The sequence below is a fragment of the Populus euphratica genome, unplaced genomic scaffold (genome assembly GCF_000495115.2).
Source record: "Populus euphratica unplaced genomic scaffold, PopEup_1.0 scaffold251.1, whole genome shotgun sequence".
Taxonomy (NCBI): Eukaryota; Viridiplantae; Streptophyta; class Magnoliopsida; order Malpighiales; family Salicaceae; genus Populus; species Populus euphratica.
Window position 1 is genome coordinate 311,898 of NW_011499988.1, and position 18,083 is coordinate 329,980.

Consider the following 18,083-nt stretch of genomic DNA (forward strand, 5'->3'; position numbering starts at 1 on the left):
TTTTCTTTTTCTTTTTTTTTTATTTATTTTGGGTTTACTTGCATGTATATTATCTTTCCTGTAAGACTAGGGCTATATATAGAACTGTGTATATCGCATATTAATGGATTATTATATTGAACCTACTATATATATATATAGCCAGTTAATTAGCCCGACAGTGAATTTGCTTTGGTGTGGATCAGGAGAAACTTTCTTATAAATGTCAAAATTTTGAGCCAACTGTTTGGCCAAAACATTAATGTTTAGAGAGTAGCTAGTTTGGTGTCCAAAATGGGGGACAACTGGTGATAGGCTGGATGCATGTCCAGACCAAGTCACACTAAGTTATCATAACTAGGAGATTTTTAATTCTATCCATCATCAGCTGGTTGACTTTTTTCAGGCTAGACAGACCATTAGGCGATAGAGGGTTTAGTTAAGTTTCAGATGCGGAGCCTCGTGATCTGACTGCATACATTTATGAAACAGAAGTTCAGACAACTATTTCTCTTTGTTTTTCGATTTTTTTTTAAATTATCATATCAATTTAAAAAATTTAGCAGAATAATATTTTTAAAAAAAATCAGCAAATCAGTGCATTTTTATATATTGTAACGTTTTTGAAGTGAAATATTTATTAAATATTACTCTTTTCAAGCTCGGATGAAAATTTTCATCCATCAGAAAAGTAACAATCAAACATGTTATGATTCAGAAACAGATAACTTAACATTTAACATGCTTCGTGAAAAATAAGTGCAAAGTAACTGAGTCTTCTTCGATCTCATATACCAGAGAAAAGGAGAGAAGGCCCCGACTCAGCTCCAATCATACTCTCTAACGCTTCTTTCAAGACTTTCATAAATACACCTGACTGGTTCCAAAGCTTAAACGCTCCAAGGAGCTGGGTGTGGCAGCATGTCTTTCAATTCATTGGCAATTAACTTAGTCTATACAGTGTAGTCCACATAGCAATGGGCCTCGGTCTAGTGAGGTTTTGGTTTTTTAGCAATCATTGCCAGGAAGAAGGAATGAATTACATCTGGTTTGCTAGCTCCTGTTCGACTTCAATTACCACATGGAGATGGAGGGCGTCCTTAATTATGTTTCAGCACTACCCCTGAATCTATCAACCAAGTAGAAGTTGAAGTTCAGTTGGAATCCATCTGATATAGTAGATTTTGACTATGAGCAGCCCCTTTGTTCTTGATAGATAGCTTAAAACACTGAATTGAATCTTTTTTCCCTGTGCCTTGGAGACTCTTTACCCTATATTCTTATCATCTCATGGAGATGATCCTAAGGAGAAGAACATATGAAACTCCATCTCTTGAAATGAATACCCCTTCTTTAGCTTATGTCATTTATCTGAACAAGCAAAGAAACACTTCAAAGAAGGTATTGACTTACTCATTTGTGCCTGCTACTGCAGCAGCTAGAGAGGTAAAAAATAAAGGTGTTGATTAGCATTGGTTATACTACACTTTTGAAGAAAAAAAAAGTTTTAAATTAATTTTAGATTATTTTGTTGGAGTGATGTAAAAAATAAATTTTTAAAAATAAAAAAATATTTTAATATATTTTTAAATAAAAAACACTTTGAAATTTCTATTACTCTTAAACTAGTAAACAAAATAATTATTGTATTTGTTTTTGAGATAATAAGTTATTTATGTATTGATTTAAATGAAATATTACAGTTCTAATGGTGTTATTTTCTCCAAAAATTTTGTTGATGCGTTAATTCTCCATATCTTTTTTAATTTCTATGCTAGTTGCCGAATTTGCAGTTATTTTTTCACCGTCCCTCCCTTGACTTTTAATGTATGAGCTATCTTTCATGCAGCCAGACTGGACTGCTTGAGGCATAAGGCAATCAATTTCACATGCCTTTACCAATCCTGGGTGTTAGCTTGTCGTAGAATTTTACTCATGGCTCAAAGGCAAGCATATCGTCCTGATGACAAAGAATCCCAACAAGGCACCGAAGGGACACAATACCATGCTTCTAGCACACTGCCATTTTGGCACGAAGGTGTTGTGGATTAAGATGCTTATTCCTGTTCTGATTAACACCGGCCACTTGTTGACTCAGTGGGTCAATGTCAGCCACCATTGTTGTTGGTCGGTGAATTCCATTAAGAGGATGCAGAGAGTAGTTGTTCGATCTAATTTCAAACCCACTATTGAAAGCTATGCTGGGCGCTACCTGTTCTTTTCGGGTTGGTGAACATCTTTCTCTTTTTGATCCTTTCGGCATGAATTGGCGTCCTGTTCAGGTATAGAAGTGCTCCCCAGCTCGAGTAGATATATGGTATAACAAATCACAAAATACTTTCATGCCACCGAGGAAGAACATGATCTAAAATAGGTCCAAGGATAGCGGCCAAGCTAGGTAAAGGGGGGAAGTGGGGGCAATTGACCCACTTTATTTCTCATACTTTCCACTTAAGTTCTTGTACATCTCATTTTCTCAAGCATTTCCAAATAAAAATTCGTCAATTGCTCTCCATGATTTTCATATTTCTTACCTATCCAAGAATTTGCCTCCCTTATTTTAAATCTCTCTAGCTTTATCACTAAGTAGGATGTCCTGAATGTTAAAAAAGTCATGAAACTTCATTACTGAAATTGAAACGAAACAAGATCTTTAAATGAGTTTATTGATTGATACATAACAGTAGGTTTAGTCACCTATTAGCTGGAGTTATAATGGTAGCAAGCACCCAAGAAAATACACACGGTTGTGAGAGAGAATTGACATGCACCCAAACAAATACACACGATTGTGAGAGAGAGAGAACCGAAAAAGAAAAGGAATATCATCCCATCCTTTGATTCGAATTTATGATTTTTCAAAGTGGAGAGTAAATTTAAACTTTAAAGGTATTGTAACTCCAAGTTATTATGGAAAACGACCTTGATTTAAATTTATTTTGGTTGAGTTTCCTGTTTATAAGTCTCAAATAATTATTATAATTTGAAAATTTAAATAGTTGGGTATTCATTTGAAAATTTAAATAGTTGGGTATTCTCGAGATGTAATATATATTATTTTTTAATATATTTTTTAATTAAAAGTTATTTGAAGTTGAAATTTATATAAGCTAATATTTTATATTTAATTTTTATTAAATAAAATTAAAATAGTAAAATTTAAATTCATGATCATTTAGTTATTAAAGTTTTAATATTATGTTAAAAAATCATTTTAATTTAAAATCTTAAATTATTAATTAAAATTTTAAAATATAATTTATATTATTATCGGTAAATAAAACTAAAAATTTTTTGTAGCCCTTTGTAGATTCTTCCTTACCTGTAAAATTTATTCAGTTTATCTTACTCGTGGTTATTAGATGTTGATTACAAATACAAGCCTTAAATATGAGCTTGATTACGATTATGGATTATTACTCCTATCCATTATGCAAGGGGGTGTAGGAGTAGAATGACGACAAAAACAAATGTGTCATTAAAAAAACATAAGTCAGCTTTTTGAATAATAATTTATTAGTCGAATGTGAGATACAAGTTGTAAGAGCATGGTTGGAATTATAGCTTATGTACTACTATATACGAATTTAATTACATTTCCCCTCGCACATCTTTATAGACTACCAATTGATGGAATCCACCGATCCCCTATCGGCCGGCAGACTTCTACGTGATCTGTGGAGTCATAGAAAGATTCAGTCCCGGAAATCTTACACGAAGCCAAGGAAGAAAGCATGGAGTAAAGCAAGACTACAATTGATTATAGAGCACTTGGCTTCTCAAGAGGAAACATTATGTACGATGGGCCTTGATCCTTGAGAAAAGAATACCGAAAGTATAAGACAATCAAGTTCCACATGCATAAGTATAATGACAGAATCTTCAAAAAGCCTGCCTATAATTTATATCAATGCAAATCTTATTTACATGATAGTGTTGATATCTTCGATCACTAGCTTTCTTTCTTATTTACATGATAGTGTTGATATCTTTGATCACTAGCTTTCTTTCTTCTTCTTCTTTTTCTTTTACACGAAGTGATAACAGAATAATTAGCATTGAGAGGTAAGGTAACGTAAACTTCAAGAGAAAGATTGTTGACAAATCATACATGCTACTAATTATATATGTGCATGTAATAAATCAAGTGTTCTTATGGGAGCATAATACACAAGAAATAATGGATGAATGGGTGGACAAATCGCTATTAATTGTTAGCTGGCGTGAGCTTTAAGCAGGAGAAATTATTTTTCTTCCATTAAAAAAAAAGTTGAGAGATATATTTTATCCTCTGAATGTCAAGGAATTTGACCCTCGTTAGATTATGATCTCTATCAGGGTAACAGCAACAGAAACAGAAAATGATCAGTGTCAAGGAAGGTAGCGATAACAAGTGTGCCTGAAAGAGGCAATCTCTCGGTTTCCACTGATGAAGCCCCATCAAATAAGGAAGGTTAATGTTATTTTCGGAGGACCCATGATCTCATGTGCAGGATTTATGAACCTGTTGAGACAGTGGTTAGCTATCTCCATTTGAGAGTGGTCCAGTCATTGAATTGAATGTTCCTACTTCATGTACAGACAGGTAAAAAGTTGCCACTCTCTACATTCTTGATCAAAATCTTGCGTACAATGACAACAGAGGGGACTAAAATTGATCACAAACCATAGTATATTCACTAATATTTCTTGTTCTTTTTGTTTTTTCCCCACATTTACATCAGTACCTAGAGGAGTATACTTGATAAATCGCCTAATGACTGTTAGCTGAGAAGAAAGGCAAAACAATTTGGATTAACAAGGAGATAAATATAAGAATAGCCCAAACCGACTGAGTGATCTCGAGATGAAACCCATATCACCCAACAAGAAAAAATAGGAAAAAGAAAAAAGAAAAAAATCCCACCCTATACCATTAATCCCTTAGGGACATCGCACATTTCTTCCAGGTCCTCCATAGTAAAAATAATTACCCCAAACTCTATTAATACCTCCTTGTATATCATAGCAATTCGGATGATCAGCCAATACCCTTAGATTTGACAATGGAATTAAGTTATTGTCCCAATCAACAACCTGCAAATTTCTAAAATACGAGGCTTTTCCAAAACCTTCTCCTGCAAAGTGGCCACTTCCCATTTGTGTAGAAGTGTGGAATCCTGATGGCCTAGAGTTAACAATCTCTCCACCAAATTGTACCATGCTTGCATGATCCCTTAGGTGAGTGAACAAAAATGATGGCCAATACCCTACTAGAACCCCATTTCCGAATTCTAGCCACCAATTTCCATGCTTTGGATCCTACACAAAAGTGAATTTAAATCGTTGTTAATGTTTCTTTGATATCACACAAGAATTATAAAAAACGCTCCTTGTAAAAAATAGGGTGTAAAAGAAGGAAATCCAGTTTCTGCTAGGGACCAAAAACATGATGATTTTCTATTTTTCTTTTTCACGAAGCCAGGTTGTTAAACAATTATGTAAGAAATTATAAGAAAAGGAAAGGTAAAAATACTGATGATAAAGTATAAAAAGAGAGCGTATAGAGGGGGTCATGCGTCAGGAAGCTCTTTTACTAAGGAAAAGAAGAGAATCTAATAAAGCAGAAAAGCAGAAGGGAATTACAGACACTGTTTGAAGTTACGAGTGCACGCCAATTTTGGCCCATGTATGTTAGAGCTGCATTATGTTATAAAGTCAGTGGTATATGATAATATTGTCTCCTGGTAGCTAGGGTCCATCATTGACCATCCGATCGGAGACCAACGGAGTTTCTTTTGCAAAACCTTTTTACATCACAGTTAAAAGTAATCACATTGGATGGTTTAAAATCTAAGATCACCCATCACTGAATTTTTCTGATTTTTTTTTTTATTGTGGGTCTAAAATTATCTTGGCAGCGGATGCTAGATTACAATCCACGCATCACATAAATGGTACGCTAATCTTTATTCTCTTGTAAGAATTTTATTCTTCTTCACTCTAATTCCTCTATATAAGGATACAAGTGACAAAACGAAGAATTTAATTTTACCTTCCAAACCAATAAGCTAATATCGAACTGTCCTCCACTGTAGGAAGATGTTGGAGAGATAGCAGCCCCAATAGCAATTCTACTGTTGGTTTGAACAAAGCCTGAGCATAGCAAGTTGTAGCATCCAGTCGCTTGATAAGCGTCAGTCTGTAGTTAGAAATTAAGGTATTAGTTACAAAGTCGTCATGATTAATGTTACAGTTGAAGGTAGGAGTAGATGGACAGAGGAGAAGAAGCCAAGTTTTAGAGCATGTACTCACAGTCCAGTATGTAAAGAACCGTGGATAGCTGTCCCCGTATAGTTCTGGGCTAACCTGCAGATAAATATTTAATGCAATGGCCACATCAAAAAACAATAATGGAGTTGAGAGGTGGTTGAGTTCTGAGAACTGGTTTGAATGTGAATACAAGATGTTAAGTCATGTGTTTCTATAATTAAGACTTGGTTATTAATTCATAAGTCATGTGTGTGATGAACATATGCAAAGGTAAAGGCTTGGTTATTGAAGAAAAAATGAAGATAATTAAGAAATAGAGTAATTTTTGCTAGTAGATTTCTTGAAAAATTAAGCACTTGTTGTGGGAGATCAGTTCTATATTATACCTGCCAGCCAGCTTCAATGGTATTAAGATCATCGCCAAATGAACCAGAAATGACCCACATTTGTGACAAGCTGAATTCATATTGGTTTGAAACCCTGGGTGCCCACACATTTATGCTGGCTTTTGCTCCATAATACTGATCGCCGGTCACATATCCAACCGCATGCTGTAACCCAAAAGTTCGAAAGCAAAGGAAAATAAATATATGCTGGAAACTTCAAGTGTTAAGCCTACAGTCCTTTTCAAGATAATAATATCGGTGGCCCTTAAGGTTTAATAACCTTATATGCTTGATGGTACCATGCATGAATCTGAATAGCAAGATTATATGTGTTCTCTTTTCTTTTTCTTCGAATTTGGTGGGTCTGTCAGGTTAATTCAGAGGCTTGATCTTTTAGGCAATATCAGTTCATAGTTCGTACATAGAGTCAAAAGAGAGCTCATTGACCAAAAACGATTTAGTTCAAAGTAAGTGAAATGGTGAAAGTCTGAACTCTACGAATAGAATTCTGATTATGTTTTTCCTTTTCTTTTATGGTAGAATAAAAGAACAGCCAGCAGCCAGAATTCCTTTTTTTTCATGATGGGAAACGCATGCAGATTACATATAATTGGATGTTATATATCAAATCTTACATCAAATCAAATTGCATATCACCATTTAAACATGAAAAGGAAAAAGAACAATAAGGGAGGAATTCCCTTTGTTTTAATAAATCTGAAGGCTTTAAGAATTCCAAAAAGCAGTTTTTTTGTTTCTCTCAAGCTCTTAATCTTTCTTTGTGTTTCTAATACGATGGTTGCCTTCAGAAAAAGCAACATGAAAAAAAGAATAGACAGACAGCAGGTCTAACGGACCTTCACCATTTTGTTTGACCACTTTCTTTTGTGTTGTTGAGTTCATCAAGGCTTAACCAACAGGAAAAGAAGGGAAAAGAAAAGAAAGAAAGAAAATAAATGTTTTGTTTCTCCTCTTCTAATGTGAGTAATTCTTATTTGGATACTAACCTCATGGCCATTGCTGTTAGTGTCTCTTCTAACATGCCTTCTTAGTTTTCTGCCAAATCTTCGAACGGAGCTTGCTCTTAGCATGTCTTGTTCGGTTGTTCTTCTGATAGGAACTGTCCCTTCTGGACATGATTCACCAGACAAACCCCACGATTGAAAATTCTCCGTTACCATGCCTGATGGATCATGACCTTTAGGTCTCTCTGGAGGCTCCTGCAAAAAATTAAATACAAAACATCATGTATTAGTTCAGCTTGAGAGCAAGAATTTCCCAAGAAGAATTCGAAATGTATGAAGTAGTACGCTATAATTCAAGTACCAACGGTTTTTGTCCTTTCAGTTGAGGGTGATCAAAAGCTGGTTGCAGATGGGACAAAACACAGTCTATAAGATCACCATCAGGACTCTGCAGTGACAAACAAGAACCAAACAACTACATGTTAAACCTCCAAGAACAGAACAGAAACAGGGGAAATGAAGTCAAATGGGGTTATATAGCATTAGGGACAAGAGTCGAATGCCTGAATTGACTTGACAGCGGGCTTGTTAATCTTATCGAGACGCTCTCTTATAATCTTCAACTTCTGTAACTCTTCTTGGGGTCGGAAAGTTTGGTTGGTTGCATGGCCACTGCGGGTTTCCGAGGAGAAAACAGGACTGATATTTGAAGAAGCAACAAGGAGAAGGCATAAAAAAACTGAAATGATTGGTGACATCTTCTTACAACACCAACCAGAAGCCATGTTTGAGAAATTTCCCTGTCTTGTTTCTTTTGCCAAATCTGTAGTCGTTGTAGTATCTGTTTGTTGTGTACATTGATGCTGTCTTCTTCTGTGATCAAAATAACCCCGTCTATTCCTAGTTCTTGTATCCATCCAGCACATAATCACCTTTCTAAGCAACCGCATTCAATTCCTCACCATTTCCAAAGCTCTTGAACCCCCAAATATAACAAAACTAAGGCTTCTCTCCTCTCTTTATCTGTGTTTCTTATCTCTCTCTCCCTCTCTATCCTCTCGTACTCGCAGCTTCTAAAACTCCACCTTGGTTTTATGTGTCTGACACCTTGAGTTTCTAAGCACGAGCTGATTAAAATAACAACACACTGTTGGGATGGGTTTACTTAAAGCTTTGCCCATCTGGTCGTTGAGTTATAAATACTGGGCAGTGATGAAATCATGCTTAGTTTTTTATTTTTTATTTTTTTTAAATATAGTACTAAATTGAAAAGGAGAGAGGGAGAGGGTATGTTTCCAACCCCCTCTACAAGTACTGAAACTTTAGCTTTTGTGTTAATTTTAGAGGGGTTACTGAGCTCTGTTATTCTTTACTTTGGTTTTGAGGATAGATCCTTCCCTTTCTCGCTTCAAATTATTAAAATTACACTTGACCCTGCGTTTCCAAAGTTCTTTGCTTTGATGTGTTCTCTTTCTCACTTCCCTAGATGTTCTTTGTGTCAGCAGCTCTACGATACTCCAATTTAATTAATTTCCGTTATTTAACAGAACAAAGTTAACCTACTTAATTCCATCAACCTAGATCTCGTTTTATCTTTAATTTTCTAGGTTTGGATAATTTTGATAACAGATGAATCAAAATAAATAAATTCAAAGATTGCTGCCAATAGGTAATTCTTTTTAAAGTATTAGCTTGTTCAATATTATGGTAATTCTTTTTAAAAAAATTGTATTTTGTTTAAAACAACATTAAATTAATAATTTTTAAATAATTTTCAATGATTTTCACGTGTTAATATTAAAAATTTAAAACTAAATTTAAAAAAAAAAATATCATTTTAATATATTATCAAATACATTGTAAATCTACTCCAACCATGTTCATACCCTAGCAAAATACACAACTAGGCATGATTTAGTGGTTGTGACCTAGCGGCTTCCTTTCTTGATATAGACTGGGTTCTAGTGAATTCACTTTATTCGACTTTTATTCTTTAGCTTAAGACCTAACGGGCTTTCTGGTGAAAAAATCCCTAGATAAATAGTTCTAAATTTTATGTAAATCATTAAACAACTTATAATTAGAAATATTACAGTAAATTAAAAAATGTCACCAATTTTCTCTGTTCTGATCTAGGGATGCCTTCAATGCCAAGTAACATGAACTAGGGCGTGTGTTCGTGCATGTACTTTATAAACAGTTCTACATAATTTATCTAATTACTTCATACTTTATCTTCCTTAATTAAATTATCACATTTACTTCAGTTTAATTAATTATAATAATCTTTTATATTATATAACATTTAAATCATAGTTTTTAAACCCAGTTTAGTGGCCAATCTGGTCCAAAACCTGGATTTTGAGTTTTGAGAAGATCATCAAATCACCTGGGTTAATTTTAAATTTTTTTAAGTTAAAATAAAATTATTTTAATTAAAAAAATATTAATAGATTACAGTTAGCTTTTTTGACCGAGTCCACTCTAAATTTTAACTTTTTTTATTTTTTTTAATCCAATTCAGTTTTAGCCTCAAATTAACTAAGTTTCAGGTCGATTCACTAGATTGAGCTGGATTTTAAAATTATAGTTTAAATTGTGAGACCTTTAAAAGTTTTAGAGATATTTTTAAAGTTTTTTATCTTTAAATTATTATTTTTCCAACCACATGAGTTTTTAAATTAAGTTTTGAAAGTAAAATTTTTATAACCAAATAGATGTTTTTTAAACCATAAGATCAAACTAAATTTTAAAATTATAATTTAAATTGTGAGGTCCTCAGAAATTTTAGAGATATTTTTAGAGTTTTGTATCTCTAAATTATTATTTTTCCAACCACATGAGTTTTTAAATCAAGTTTTGAAAGTAAAATTTTTTTAACTAAATAGGTGTTTTTTAAAGCAATCATTTTTAGCATTTCCTCTATAAAAATGTATTTAACTTTAATAAATATATAATAATTAATTTCATTTACATATTTTTATAAAATTCATTATTTCATTAATGGTCTTAATTCATTGAATTGAACATAACCTTCTATAAATTCTCCACGAGAAAAATAGTTTTTCAACCAAAACTCATATTTCTTTATATCAACAATTTTAGAGTTTATTTTTTAGCAAATAAAAATTACCTTTATTTTTCGAGACAATCCTTTTACATTTTTCTCAATAAAAAAGGTGTTTAATTACTTTTTAAGATAGATGGATCAGATAAATATATATATATATATATGTTATTTTCACAAGGAATTCTGAGAGAAAAGAGTTATTGACAGGTGTGATTAATAATTACCCACAACAATCAATATATACTGATTTCATTATTTTTTCCCAGTCCCAAGGAAACATTTCATTAATAAAGGCCTAGCTTAAAGGTCGTCATCCACTCGCATATGAAAATAACAATTACTGTAGAAAAAAATTCAAATAACACCATAAATAAATGATTGTTATTATTATTAATAAATGATTGTTATTATTATTGTTATTGTTATTATTATTTATAAAATTTCTTTAAATTCAATTAACTTTGTTAATCATTTTCAAGAAATCTGATTTTTTAAATTATTTTTTTTTGGTGTTTTAAATTATTGTTATGTATTAATATTAAAAATTAGTTTTTTTAAAATAAAAAACATATTATTTTAATATATTTTACTATTTGTTGAAATAAACTGTGAGTCTTTCTGTAGAACTTTTTGAGTTATCTCTATCCCCCTAACAACTTAATGATCTTAAGATACTGTTTGTGTTTCTGACTAAAAATTATTTTTGTAAAAGTTAAAATAATTAAAATTAATTATTTTAAAAAGTTTTCAGATAATATTAAAAATAATTATTATTTTAATATATTTTAAAATAAAAATAATTTAAAAAATAACTGTTAAAATATTATTAAACTTTTTTTAACTCCTTGGTATTTCTTGTAACGATGCCTTTCCAGTATTTCACTGCCCTTTTTAGGGCTCTGGCAATGATACCAACCACTTCCCCAGCAGTCCCCTTAATATTTTCTCATTTTGATTTTGTTTTTCCAACTCTCTCGCCTTCAGCCTTGCCCCTGCAAATAATAAATAAATAAATAAATGGAAAGCATATAAATACATGCCCCACAAGGTGTCACTCTCGTTCCAATTAATTTACCACGAGGTCTTGAATCTTTTCGCATATATATATATATATAATTCTTTAATTTTTATATCTCTAGATTTAATTTATATATATATATATATATTCAAATTTCCCATTAATAAAATATGATAATATAACACGTTCTTTCATTGATATATGATAATAAAAATTCGTTTACATATTTAATTTAAATAAAAATCATATTTTAAGAAATCAAAAAACTCCATTTATCAGATTAAATGTTGTTACAAAGATCATAATTCATCGGTATACAATGAAATGTTTGTTATATTTATTTTCTTGTAACATGTATAAAACTAACGAGTAATTTATTTTGTATCAAGTAAGTCAAATTTGCCAGCGCAACCCATGCCTCGCCGCTGCCAGGGTTCTGGGAGAACGCAATAACAGTACTGTTTGGTATTTTAGGTATTTTTTTCTAAATAATTTATATTTAAAAACATTTTAATATAATATTTTTTTATTTTTAACATTAATACATTAAAAAAAATAAAAGCATGGGAGAACAACAGTGCCAAACGAGGGATATCGATATTGTATTTGAAAGCTGTGAACAAAGCATCTTATGATGAGTGTGGCTCGTGATCTTCGAGTGCTGGTGGATTGTTAATTATACGTACCGCCGGAGACAAGAATTAGGAGGTAGTTCTGTATGAAAATTAGTGATTTAATTTAAGGCTGAAACCGAATCATTGCGGCCTGTTGCTGCTTAGTCCCACCATTTTATTTATTTATTTATTTATTTTCTCGTAAACCTCAATCTTTCCTCTTTCTAATGATTTTTTTAGCTGTCATTAGGGGCGGATTTAGGATTGATAGGTCAGAATTATTGCTCTGCTAAATAATATTTTATTTAAGCAAACTATTATATCAAAATCGATGTAAGACAGTCGTAAAAGAGTCCATACTATTATTCCACTCGCACTTGATTTTAGATCATGTAATACGTTTTGAGAAAAAAATCAAATGAATAGGTGTTATTAATAATTTTTTTACAGTGATTTAAAAATATAATTATGAATCTAAAAATTAATTTTTTTATATAATAAAATATATTTAATATTATATGTGTTAATAAAGACATGTATTATTTTAAGTTTATTTTTTAACGTAATAGAAAAATAAGATAATATTGAAATACTATTTTCTTTGTTTTTGTTTTTGTATAAGAATTTTTAAAAAAAAAAACAAAAAGTGCATGGAAAGAAAAATAAAAAAATTACAAAAAAAAAATAAAGATAAAAACAAAAAAGAATTGTATAAACATGCTGTGTGTAAAATAATAAATATTTCAAGTGCAAAGAATATAAAATAATATTTTTTAAAAAAATATAAAGAAAAAAAGGAAAAACTAAAAATAATATAAAAAAATAAAGATAAAAAATAGTAATGAATAAATCAAGTGTAAAATAATGAAATTATCAAGTATAAAAAGAAAAAATAAATATTTTAATTAATAAAATCAAATAAAAATAATAAAATCAAGTTGGATGTGAAGGCGTCCTGACTTTTAATTATAATAAAAATAAAAATAATATTATTTTTAATATTAATACTTTTAATCATAATAAAAATAAAAAATTGATACTATTAATAATTTTAATCATAATAAAAATAAAAATAATTCTAACACAAATAATACTACTTGTAATATTAATACTCTTAATCATAAGAAAAGTAAAAATAATAATACTATTTTTAATATTAATACTTTTAATCATAATAAAAAATAGAAATAATTATAACACAAATATTTTTTTAATGTTGACGATAAATGTTTTTCAAATTTATCAATTATTTCATTAAAAATATCAATTATAATAAAAATAAAAATATTTATAACATAAATGATCATATTTTTAATATTCACACTATTGATTATAATAAAAATAATTATATTTATAACACAAATAATTAAACTAAAAATTTCAAGAATGATTACAATGCAAATAATATTATTTTTTATATTAATACTTCGAGTTATAATAAAAATAATAATATCTATAACACAAATAATAATATCTTTTATATGAATAATTTGAATAAAATTTTAATGACTCAACTTAAGGTTGAGAGCGGACGCGTCCAAATCCAACTTAGAAATGCCATAAGCAATCGGGTGTTTTGCCAAGACCTCAACACCACGTGGTGCATAGGTCATGGCAAAGGCCTCGATTATCTTGAGTGCGAGACAGGACCCAATCGTTTTAGGTCTGATGTCATATACTCAGTTCAATCAGTCTTACGTGACCCAATTATATTATAAATAAAAGTGTTAATATAAAAAATATTTTTATTTGTATAATGAATATTATTTGCATTAAAAAATATTATTATTGTTATTAAAATTTAAAATATTCATATAAAATAGTATTATTCGTGTTATAAATATTATTATTTTATTTATAATTAATAGTATGAATACTAAAAATATTATTAGTTGTACTATAAATAATACTATTTTTATCATAACTAATAATATTATAATAATAATGGGAAGCGCCACGTGATGCTTAGTCTGCCATTACAACAATTGGCGATTGGGTTGCCATAGCCAATCAGGCCTTTTGTTAATATCTATGCGCTTAGTGGCGCTCGGGTCTCACCCTCTCATTGGAGTTGCCCATGTGCCAAGTGGCGTTGCGGCTACCATAGCTAATAGAGCCTTTTTTTCATGATCGAAGCACTAGGTGGCACTAGGGTCTGCTCCACGTACTGGAGCCGTCCCAGCACTAGGTGGCGCTCAGGTCTGTATCGCGCAAAGGCAGAGTTGCCTATGCTCCATATGGCAGTCGATGTGCCCCGTGCATGGGTTGAGCAGCACTTGCGCTAGATGCCCGCTCCTCATGGCCTGCAACCCCACCAAAACTTGTGCTGACAATTTTTTTCTCAACCATTCCTTCAATGTCAAATGCACCTCAGCAAAATGATAACTTCATCCCTCCCTTGCTGCCATTGCAACTTATTGTGTCAAAGGTTGTGCTGTCGTTACACTACTCCAATTCATAGTGTTTTGTGTCTATGTAAACAGAGCATATTACGTAATTATACTAGGAACTCATGCTACGCCACGAGCCTATAATGTTCTGAAAGAATCAAGAAGAACTCTGGGGCATTAACTTGATTATATCTAATAAGATCGATTAATTTAATAATTTGATTTAAATCGAAAGCAACAATAGAAAAACAATGATAAAAAAAACTTAATAATGATAAACAAAAAAATGAATCATTGATATCATGCATGTAGGGAGAATAAAGAAAAGATTGTAGGAGATCCACCGCTACTTAACTGTGAACATCGCCTACAACCAAAAGAGCTTGTAGAGTTGGTTTAAACTCCACGACAATACGATATTAAAAGAAGTTGCATGGCTTGCTAGAGCAATGCCCTATGAGAAGTGAGTATTTGTCTATATCCATTTAATCAATTCTATTTAATTAAAAAAATATTTTTTAAAAAATATGTCTAATAAAGAACAAAACATAAAAAGACCCATATAACTCGACCAAATAAAAAAAACATGTAGAGAACATATATAAAAATAACATAGAGCTTAATATCTAATAAAGCAAATATCAAAGGATAAAATCTTAAAATAAAAAAAATAGATTAAAAGAATAATAAAAAGAAATGGCAACCTTTAGCAAATGTCATTAAGTTTGTTTAATTTTCCAAACTAGAATATGTAAAATTTTAAAATAAGGTTAACCAAGAAGCTCAAGTGTAACTCAACTCAATATTGAAAAATAAAATAAGTGTTAAAAAAATATAATTTTTTTTTAGCAAAGCAAAAAAAAATCAAAAGAATAGGGATGAAATCTAATAGAAAAAAAATGATTAAAGGTGAAACGTCAAAAAGTTACACTATATAAATTATCTCATATGATATAAATAGAAATTAAAAAAACAAGAACTAAATAAGACAAATTTATAAAATCAATTGAGGATGAAATTTTTAAAAAATAATTTTTATAAGTTATTTGAAATAAAAAAATATCACTTAAAAATTTAGGGACTAAATAATAAACAAATAGAAGTAAAAAAAATCATGTGAGAATGAAATTAAAATAAATTTAAATTTTTATAATTTATTTGAATTAAAACAAATATCAACCTAAAGATTAGAGATAAAATAGAAAACAAAGAAAAGTGAAGTGCTCATTTAAGAAATTAGAGAGCATGGTGTAAGAATAGAGAGAGAGAGAAGAAAAATAGCTATCAAGGTTAAATTGGAGCTTTGTTTTCTATATGCACTACTTTTATATGGAGAAGATATCAAGACGAATCTAATGATGTCATGAAATTATATTTTTTTTATTGCTAAAATCAATTATACATGTTGTTCAAAGATGAGGGAGCAGCTATTGCGTGCTTGGAACGTGTCATCCTTTTAATTTATTAAAAGATAAAACTAACCCTCTTGTTACCCAATAACAAAAAAAAAAAAAAAACAAATAATACAACAACCAAAATATTCTTAGATCCAAGATATAAAAAAATAAAACTTATGAGTGAAGAGATATTTTTATTGTGCAAATAAAAATAATAAGATAAAAACACCTCTTTTCTAGCCAAAATATGTTTGCATATAAGGCTAAATTAACTATTTTATTATGTACTTTATATTAATAATTTTATTGTGTACTTTATAAGTAAAAATATAAATCTACTCCTTAATGACACCTAACAATACATTGATCTTAAGTGTATTCATAATAATTTACCATGTAATGTTAAAGTAAATACTTGTTGTGTTCTTCATCAATTTAAAAATAACAAAATATCCCTGTTAAAAAGATAATCATGCCCCCAACATCCAGTTATAAAGTTTTTTTAAAGGGTAAAGTGGTAAACTCATCATTCACATTTACAATAAAATATGTTTGGAGGAACTATAAATTCACCATGGTTTCTAGTTTTTGTTAATATAGTAGACAATAATTTTATATATAATCTACTTTTTTTTTCAAAAGGATAAATTTGTTAATTCATAGTGATTAAATATTGCAATGATTAGAAAATTTTGAATTTTAAAATTCTCATCTAATCACATCACAAAAAGTGAATGGTTTGGTATACATGTTTAATTGACAATGAATAAATTTAATTTAAAATTTTAAAATTTATTGATTAACATTTGGTTATTATTATGGATAGAATGAATAGAGATAGTGGAGACATAAAATATATTTGGTTCAAGATATAAAAATAAATTTGTTTTTAAAATAATTTTAAATTTCAGTACTTTCAAAACAAGAAATGTAGAAAGGATATGTCTCCGAAGATAATATTTTTTATTTCTAAAATATCATTGTAAAAAATATTAATTCTAAAATTGTTCGACTAAGACATGTAAAGAGAAAAATTATTATTGTTATAGTTTTAAAATCCAACTCCAGGGCTGATCTGGGAAAATCTTGAGTCATTACTCGAGGCTTAGACTGACCCGAGTCAGCGTAAAAATAAAAATATTTATTATTATAGTTTTAAAATCTGATTTCGGGTCAACTTAGTGCAAGGCCCAAGTTATGAGTAGGGTTGACTATTGACCCAAGTCAATATAAGAATAAAAATGGTTATTATCATAGTTTTAAAACTCAATTCGAGAGATGATCAGGGGCAAAACCTGAGTCATGTGTTAGAAATGTCAACTTAGGGTAACATAAAATAAACATTGTTATTATCATAGTTTTTTACTTGATTCAGGGAACAAATCATGACAAAACTCAGGTCATGTATTTGGAGGGTTAATCCGAGTGAATGTAAGGATAAAAATTATTATTATTATAATATTAAAACACGACTCGAGGGTCATTGAGACAATGCTTAGATCACAAGTTAGGAGAGTCCACATGAGTTGACTCGAGTCGACTTGTAGATATAAATATTTATTATTATAGTTTTAAAAATCCATTAGAAATGGTTAACCTGACTGATCTAATTTGTTTTTAAAATAATCACAACAACTCTGTTTTGATTTTTTTTCAAAAAAAATCAATGGGTCTTTGACCTATTTTTTATCCTGAATTGATTTGAGTTTTTGACCAAGTCAAGTCGAGTTAATCCTTTCTTTATTTCTTTTTAAACTTGGATAAATCTAGGCTCTATGTCAACCCGTTAATTCAGTTTTGATTTTATAACTAGGATTTATCATTAATTTCAACAGTTAATATAAACTAAAATAAAAAAAATATATCTAATTATTTTTTTAAATATGTAAGTTTGACAGTAAAATAAATATTTTTATATTTTATTTTATTTTATTGATAATAAACAAATATAATATAGTTTGACAGAAATTCAGTTTTGATTTTATTTTCTAGCTTATCTCTTTTTTTGTTCT

General features: G+C 30.0%; 1 protein-coding gene across 1 annotated transcript; it reads right to left on the reverse strand.

Annotated features, from left to right (window-relative positions):
• Positions 1 to 4,624: 4,624 nt before the first annotated feature.
• On the reverse strand, positions 4,625 to 8,971 carry LOC105140231 (uncharacterized). Its single transcript, XM_011046974.1, has 7 exons — positions 8,146 to 8,971; positions 7,944 to 8,030; positions 7,625 to 7,837; positions 6,618 to 6,782; positions 6,274 to 6,327; positions 6,014 to 6,160; positions 4,625 to 5,280 (listed from the first exon to the last, which is right to left on the reverse strand). The coding sequence occupies exons 1-7, from the start codon at positions 8,530 to 8,532 to the stop codon at positions 4,903 to 4,905; spliced, it is 1,431 nt and encodes a 476-aa protein (XP_011045276.1). The 5' UTR covers positions 8,533 to 8,971; the 3' UTR covers positions 4,625 to 4,902.
• Between the last annotated feature and the right edge of the window lie 9,112 nt (positions 8,972 to 18,083).